The 8902-nt window shown below is 35.8% G+C and overlaps 1 protein-coding gene across 3 annotated transcripts in view; it reads left to right on the forward strand.

Moving 5' to 3' along the window:
• The window catches only part of Cep120 (centrosomal protein 120), an 85004-nt gene that overhangs the window by 58935 nt on the left and 17167 nt on the right, over positions 1-8902 (forward strand). For all 3 annotated transcript variants that reach the window (XM_029566237.1, XM_008838727.3, XM_029566236.1), the window contains one exon: positions 6221-6319. In XM_029566237.1, the coding sequence (XP_029422097.1) occupies positions 6221-6319 (99 nt within the window). The remainder of the gene's footprint in view (positions 1-6220; positions 6320-8902) is intronic.

Consider the following 8902-nt stretch of genomic DNA (forward strand, 5'->3'; position numbering starts at 1 on the left):
GGTATTTGAATGGCTTCCCCCAACTAGCTCCATGATTGTGTGTGATAATTAGAATTAAATGATTTTATTTTAAATTTTAAAAACTTTAAATGAGGGGCTGGAGAGATGACTCAGCAGTTAAGAGCACTGACTGCTCTTGCAGAGGACCCGGGTTCAATGGTGGCTAGGAACCATCCTTAACTCCAGTTCCAGGGGATCCAAAATCCGAAGCCCTCTTCTGACCTCCGTGGCATTGCACGACATGGGTGCACTCACATACATGCATGCAGTACACTCATTACACATAAAATATTTTTAAAAACTTTAAAAATTTTTAAAAATTTTTTAAAAATTTTAAAATCAACAAACATAGAAAGTATTAAGGATTAAGCAGAAGATTAGCTTCATCTTTACCAAAAGTCCAACTAGTGTTTAAGAAAATAAGACCTGACTCTTTAGAGAAAGATTCATACATAACTGTCTACTCAAAATCTTTTCTTTAGTGCCTTAGAATAACTGTTGACTTTTTGGACTCATGGCCCCTTTATATGTCTTAGGAAAAAGATAGGTCATTGATCTAATGATGACACACCTTTAATCCCAGCACTCAGGAGGCAGAGGCTTGTGGATCTCTGTGAGTTCAAGGGCAGCCTGGTCTACAAAGCGAGTTCCAAGTCAGCTGGGGCTACAGAGAGACCTTGTCGCCAAAAGACCAAAAAAAAAAAAAAAAAAACTATTGATTCTAAATGCTTTATAGCTATATAAACCACTATATTAAAAATTAAAATTAGCTGGACATGGTCACGTACACCTTTAATGATAGCATTCAAGAGACAAAGGCAGGTGGATCTCTGTAAGCTTGAGGCCAGCCTGGTGTACATAGTGAGTTCCAGGCCAGCCAAAGCTACACAGTGAGACCCTGTCTAAAAACAAACACACACACACACACACACTCTAGAAGTGTTTTAAAATATTCATTTAATTTTTTTTTTTTGTATGAGTGTTTTACCTGCATGTATTTAAGTGAACTATGTGCTTGCAGTACCCACAGAGGCCAGAAAAGAACATCAGATCCCCTAGAAATACAGATGGGTGTGGGTGCTGGAAACTGAACCTGGGCTCTCTGCAAGAGTAGCCAGTGCTCTTAACTGCTTAGCCATCTCTCCAGCCCCTATTTATTCACTTAAAAATAAACTTGGGTCCGATAAGACCCCTCAGTGGGTAAGGGCACTTGTTACCTAGCCTGATGACCTGAGTTGTATCCTCAGGACTTGCAAGTTGTCCTCCAACCTCCACATGCATACCATGGCAAGTATGCACCTACATACATACAAACAAACATGCACACATACACCTACAAATAAAGTTAATAATAATAATAAAACAATTAAAAAATAAACCCAGTATATAGTGTTTTCATGCTAGTGAGATTGCTCAGTGGAAACAGGCTCTTGCCATCAAGCCTGATAACCTGAGTTCAGTCCCACAACTCTTGTGTAGAAAGAGAAAAGCAAATTGTCCTCTGACCTTCACACACAATAAACAAATATTTTCTAAAACAAAACAAAAAAACTTTGAAAAGGGTAGAATTGTTTCGCCTTTTTAGAAATTGCTTTAATGAGGTATAGAAGGTACTTCTGTTTGCTTTTGCATGTAATCTGTCATGGTTGTAGACCTCATGTAACCCTGGAAAACACTTCTGTACACACAGAGGATGAAAGACAAACAATAGCTTGGCGTTATTTTGACTCCTGAACCCTTTGATGTCAAAACTCTAATCTCCGAGATATTTTATAATATTCATATCCCCTGAAAACTGCTTTCATATAGTGTTTCTACAGCCATCCTGCTCTCTGTGGTATTCTTACTCTCCCATTCATTCACGTGCAAGCCATGTTGATTCTATTTCTTACATAATTGAACATGTTCTGGATTTCTTTTCTGGACATCTCATTTCTTTACCAGTGAACTGAATCCAACTAGACATTGCCCATTTCACCTTTGATAAAACCAAGGAGTGAGTTGTTTCTTTGTTCATAAATATGAATGCTCTGTAGTATCCGCCATAGAGATTTGAATTATCATTACAAAAGTACCTCATCAGTCCTTGCAAATGTGTTAAGTGGGCATCCAAGTATTTCTATCTTACTTCAAGGAAATTAAGAGGTCATATACCAGAATTGTAACAAAAACCTTATCTCTGAATAAGAACTGGTTAAATAGATAAGATTCATCAGAAAAAACAGTATTTAAATCACTTTAAAACTTCCATTTTGCCAATTAGGATTTACTAAAAGAATAAAACTCATTAGCCGTATTAAAAGCTTTAGGAGTAGAGATGCTGAGTGAGGAGTGAGAGATGGTTAACTGAGCTGCTTCTGTGTAGGCCTAAGGAATGCTTCCAGCGTGCTTAAAGTGCCAGTAACTTTTTACTTTTGAAAATTCTCTGTAAGTCTTTCTGGAGCCAGAAGATGGCAGAATCTTACTCTGAAATATTAACAGAAATAAAAGCACAAAAATGCCACCAAGTGAAAAAGTATCTGAGTTCACTTGTCAATCCTGTTTATGTCCAATAAGAGCTTTTTTTTTCTTTATTAATTACCTATTCTTAATGTAACACAGATTTCCCATTTTCAGTAAAAGGGTCTAAAATTAATACTAAGATACAGTTTTACCAAATAATTGTTGACTCCTTTTTTACTTTTTGTTACTATGGGAATTAATGGTTTGTGAGGGGGTTTTGATTTAATTTTACTTACTATTATGTGTCTGCCTGTGTATATGTGAGTGGGGACACACGGCCACAGTGTCCGTGGCGTTTAGAGGGCAACTTTTAGGAATTGGTTCTCTCCTTCCACTGTGGATTCTGGGCTATTAATCTCAAATTTTGTTTTGTTTTGCTTTGCTTTGCTTATTGTGTGTGTGTGTGTGTGTGTGTGTGTGTGTGTGTTTGTGTGTTAGTTGGGGAGGGCGTTCTTCCGTGTTTTTTTCTTCACACTAGCTCAAGCTGGCCTAGAACTTGCTATGTAGCCCAGGCTGGCCTCAAACTTGCAGTAGTCCGCCTGCATGCTGAAATTATAGGTGCAAGCCATTGGACCTGGCCTGGCCTGGCTTTGTGATTTTTTTTTTTTTTATTACATAATTTGTAAATAATTGAGACTTTGGGGAAAATGGACAACATATAAATTAGTAGGGCATGTACAGTGAAAAAACAATGTGAACATCAACATAAAATTCTGGTAATGTATTTAAAGAATATTTTATTTTTTAATATGTGCCCACTTTTAGAAAAAAAAAAACAGAAAGTGAAAGTACATTATCCTTTTGGGGCTTGACTTTTTTTGCTTGTTTGTGGGGTTTTTTTGTTTTTGTTTTTTTGTTGTTTTTTGTTCTTGTTGTTTTTGAGACAGAGTTTCACTATGTAGCCTCAGCTGGCTTGGAATACTGTATGTAGGCTATCCCAGGGTGACCTTGATCTCACAGGGGTCGACCTGCCTCTGTATTCCAACTACTGGGATAAAAGGTGTGCACCACCATGCCTGCCCTGGGATATAGCTTTTTAAACACTGTTAATGTGGTTTGAGCGATGACTCCAAGTAGTAAATAACCACAGCTAATCAAATTCAAAGGAAACCATTTAGTGTTCCATGTGTTATAGATTTAAGACAGCTTCCTATAAAGACAAAATCTGAGGCGAGCTTTAAGATTTAGGCAAGCAGAGGGATTTAAAAAAAGAATTGGCAGATCTAGAAGTGACTCAGGTGAGGAGGGCAGAGAGCATAGGAGCCACAAACCTGGTTGGATTGTAGAGTCTCCTGTTGAAGAATACTAAGGAAGTAGGTTGAACGGGTATTATGGGAATTGTATTGGGACCCTAGGTAAACGGCTGTAGTAAATTTTTATTTGTTTTGTTTTATTGTTGTTGTTTTTTGAGACAGGGTCTCCCTGTAGCCCCAGCTGGCCAGATACTCTGTGTAGACCAGGCTGGCCTCGATCTCACAGAGATCTGTCTGCCTCTGCCTCCTGAGTGTTGAGACATGTGCCCCTCTGCTCAGCATAGTCAGTTTCGTAGTGAAGAGTGAATTGATGGCAGTTTGCAAGCCTTCTGGGTATATCCCAAGCTGGGAAGATAAGGATGCTCTTACCATCAAGATGACAAGAGCCTTGGCTACAGAAGTAGCAGTTGAAAGGGAAAGGGTAACTTTGACATTTCAGGGGAGGAATGTAGTTTGTGACAGATTAGAACATGGGAGTAGGAGATTAAAGGCAAAAATAATGCCATAGCAAATCATAGCTGCATCTAGGAACTATGCTTTTAGTCATAGACAGTCTGAATTGACTAAGTCCTGAGCTATTTTTCTTTCAGGAATATGTTACTTAGTGTATGGTATAGCACTTGAGTTGTTGACTAATGAAACACTAATTTAAAATACTACAAGTCAGGGGTGGAAGTGCACACCTGTAACCCAGCACTGTTGAGGCTGCCCTAGGCTATACAGCAAGACCTTGTCTCCAAAAAAAAAACAAAAAAAAAAACTTCCGGGAACTTTTAACAATAGTTAACAATACAGGCTTTAACTCAACTTTTGAATGCCCTGAAATTATATTAAAATTTGGGTTACATGTATTTTTCTGGGAACTGGGTCCATGTAATTCTTTAGAATCACAAGCATCTTTTTACAAAAAGTTAGGAATTATTGATGATAAGAATGAATTTATGCCTCAGCTTTGCAATCAAGGGCTTTTTAAAAAGAAAATATTATATGCGGAACAATACATGTTTTTTAAATTAATGCAAATATGCAAATGTGAGTTATTTTTATATTTATGGCAAAACTGATAGGACCTGTCCAGTTTTTACTATTGGAGCTAGTCCAGTAGGCCTCATCTTTAGTCCCATCCAGGATCTAGACTTTCTGGGACCTGTAGACATGATCTCTTTATAATTGGATACTGGTTTCCCCCACAGCTGTACAAAGCCTGTTTCTGTTCTTCTGAGGTACAGCTTATTGTTAAATTACCAAGTAATATATATAAATCTTTGGGGCCTAAGTGGAAAAGATTATCTCCAGTAATCTCAGCAATATTATTCAACTTAAGATGCTTGAGTCTAGTTGTGAAATGTCAACACATCTAAATCCAAGCACTAGGGATTTGTAAAGCAGAAAAGACCTTGACTTCATGGAGTCATATATAACTGCAGAGAATGTTCTGGTCTTTTGTGAAGGGGATTTGGCAGTCTGCTTTTCCTGTCATTTTATTTTGCTATGAGTTTTCTAAAGTAAGAATTTTTATAGTGTCTTCATTTTTGTTTTGCTCTAAAACATTAGCAGTTATATGTATGGGAAAAACTGAACTTGATATTTAAAAAAATTAGCCAGTTCAGAATAACAGTGTTTTACTGTAATTCAAGCAGATTATTGCATTATCACTTAATAGTAAAACTGTCTGTTGGCTGCATGAATTTGTTTGGTACTTGGTTTGAAACTGCATGAGTACATTCCAGAACATAGCCAAGTTGGCTTCAGTTCATGCACAATAGATTGCCTGCTGCAAGCATAAATAACCAGATTTTTAAATTGAATCACTTTAGTGTTTTTCTTTATATATTTCAGGAAAGATAGAAAATAAAAGTGAGATGTGTGTTATTAGGGAACATTATTTTTCTTACTCTTGGGTTTATTTTAACATTCTTAAAATATTTTTATATTTTTAACTTTGCACTCTTTCTTAGTAAATTGCTTTCTGATAAAACGTTGCTCTGTTTCCAGTGTTTCATGGTTTTGCCAAAAGTTATAAAAGTATCTCTCCTAGTTCTCTTCATTACATGACAGAATGCCACATGATAAGCCTTCACCAGGAAAATTTGGTTTCTAAGATTTAGATTGCTGGCTAAATTGGAATGTTAACAGTTAGAGCTGCTTTTTGTTAAAAATGAATGTATTTTTCACTCTGTGTAATATACATGTTTAAATACATTTATAGTAACTGTCTGGAGGTTAAGACTAATTCAGTTCTTTTTAGTCTAGGCTGCAAGGCAATAAAAATAAGACTATATTTTAAACAAGAAAATGTTCATGTGCCATAATATTTATAGTAAATTATGTAACAGTTTTAGACGATGTCATATGTTACACTATATAAACTCTTTTCTTAAGCCAGACTCTTTGTATATATTATCTTTCAGTGATTGTACACAGTGGTATAGTGTTTCACTTGATACGATTTTAATCACTGCTAGGTTGAACTTGAAAGAAAGTTGGAATCTGCAACTAAGTCTAAACTACATTACAAGCAGCAGTGGGGACGAGCTTTGAAAGAACTTGCCCGACTTAAGCAGGTATGTAGTTGAGAGCTTACTCTGTCTTTTTCCCTTGATTCTTTATAAGTTTGCATGTTTGACAGCATCTCTTACGTTTAGATATCCGCATTTGAATCTTCAGTGCTATTTTTTAAGATTAGTGGCTTTTATTAATGTGTTATATGCAAAATCCTCCTTTTTCATAATTAAAAACTGAAAGTTTTATTTTTTTTATTCTTAATTACTGCCTATCTTCTTGGAAATAATTTCCTTTTACTTATAAACAATGGCTTATCTCTTTACTGTTAATTTTTTCACTGGGAGTGCTATGAGGGCAATGGTTTATGGATAGACACAGTATCTAAGAAAAAGTCATAGGGAATTTCTGCATAATTTTATGTTTATAAAACCTTGGTGGTTTTCTGAAAATCTTGCATTTTTTCCCCTTCTACTAGAAAAGAAATGCAGTTATTTTCGAGAAATTAATATTAATTTTGGACATAATTTTCTTTGCATGTAATTTACTTGATCTAAAACTTTAAGGATACCTGTTGGGTAATTTACTATAAAATTTTTTTTAATACATCAGTCTGTAGTCTAAATGAAATCTGGTACATAGTGTCTTTCAGATTTGTATTTTTGTTAGTATGTTTTCATAATGTTACATTAAGTGCTATTAAGTATATTTGTGATATTATGCTAATGCTTACCATCTTCCTAGAGTACAGCTAGACTGGATGAGAATTAAAAAGTAATAGATTGTATCCTAATATAGCTTGTAGCTGAGCGGAGACTATAAGCATTACAAATGAGGACAGGTAGAGAGCAGTAAGTTTTAAATACTATACGAAGTACACAGTACACAAAGTGGATAAACCCACATTGTGTATCCTTTATTTGAAATCATTTTAGATTTCAGATTTTTTTCCAAAGTTTAGAATACTAACATATATGTAATGAGATGTCTTTGGTATGATACTGAAATGTAAACATAAAGTTCATTTGTGTTTCATCTGTACATTAATTATGTAGCTGAAAGGATTTTTTTCTTTTTTACAATGTGTGTAGTGTGCCTGACTCTGAGGTCAGTTGGGGAACTTTCTACTGGTGCCATCATCATGCGGCTGCTTAAAAAGCTTCAGAGTTTAGAGCATTTTATATGTTCAAATTAGAATAGTTCTAAATGTATTATTTTAAAGCTGACAGGACTAAGTATGGGCATTTTACATGGTAACGGGGACCTCCTAAACACAAGGCACTATATGATGTGTGTGTACATCAGTATGACATAGGCCTTTCCTTCAGAGAGCTTGGTATTTAATAATAAGAAACTTATAAATACAGTTGCCTGAACACTACATATGGAGTACTCAGGAAGAGAAAACATTTATTTAGTAGGATCTAGAAACAGCATCTACTGTCCTAGATGAGGCAGTATTATTTCAGGTGAACCTCTGGAGATGAATTATTAGGACTTTAACAGCAAAACTGGTTGTGATTTAGGAAAGTCACAGGGAAATGCAATGACTCTGTGGTCATTTCAAAGAGCTATGAAGTGAGAAGGCATAGGCTGTTCTTGTGAAACAGAGGCAGGCCACTGTAGAGGCCATTTCACATATTGAAGCCCAGAATTTGAGTGGTAGCAATAGAAGCCTACAAGATCTTGTTAGAGATGATGCCAGGGGCTGAAGACAGAGTCAGGGGAGAGATTCCAGTTTGGGGAGTACAGCTAACACTCTTAATTAGAGCCAAGTGTGGTAGTATATGTTCGTAATCCCAGCATTCTGGAGCCTGAGATTGCTGTGAGTTTGAGGCTAACTTGTGCTACATAGTTCTAGGCCTGCCAAGGTTACATGGCAAGACTGTCTCATAATTGGAGCATGGGAAGGAGATAAGATTCGCAAGTGTGAACATTTTAGTTTTTAGAGAAAGAAACAGGCGAGCAGTCAGAAATATGCATCTTAAGAGGTGGAGTCCTTGGCAGGGATGATATTTGAAGCTGTGTAAGATAGCGCTTGGAATTCTTTTTATTATTATTATTTTTATTTATTTATTTATTAACCACATACTTAGAAGAAGCATTTCATTACAACAGCATTGACATATTCAATAACAATTTCCTGAGCTAAGATGCTTCTCTTTCAAATTTGACTGTAAACTTGTAAGGTTTACAGTTGAATTATTAGTTATACAATATTGTACTCAATATAAACCCATCCTGTAAGACATAAAATTAAATGAGGTTTTAACCTTTAAAAAAGATCTCTAGCCGGGTGTGGTGGCACACATCTTTAATCCCGGCACTCGGGAGGCAAAAGCAGGCAGATCTCTGTGATTTCGAGGCCAGCCTGGTCTATATAGTGATTTACAGAACAGCTGGGGCTACAGGGAGACCCTGTCTCAAAAATACCAAAAAAAAAATCTCCATTTCATTTTAAAATATACTGTTTCTTAAGAAAGACTCATTGTTTTTTATTTTTATGCTTTGAAGAATTATTGTTTTTTAAATCATTTTTTTAATTTTTAATAACTACATGATTAGAAGAAGCATTTCACTACAGCTTTACCATATTCAGTAACACACTCCAGAGCAAGAGTACATCTCTTTCACAAGTGGCTGTA

Source organism: Nannospalax galili, unplaced genomic scaffold (genome assembly GCF_000622305.1).
Source record: "Nannospalax galili isolate Female #2095 unplaced genomic scaffold, S.galili_v1.0 scaffold38, whole genome shotgun sequence".
Lineage (NCBI taxonomy): Eukaryota > Metazoa > Chordata > Mammalia > Rodentia > Spalacidae > Nannospalax > Nannospalax galili.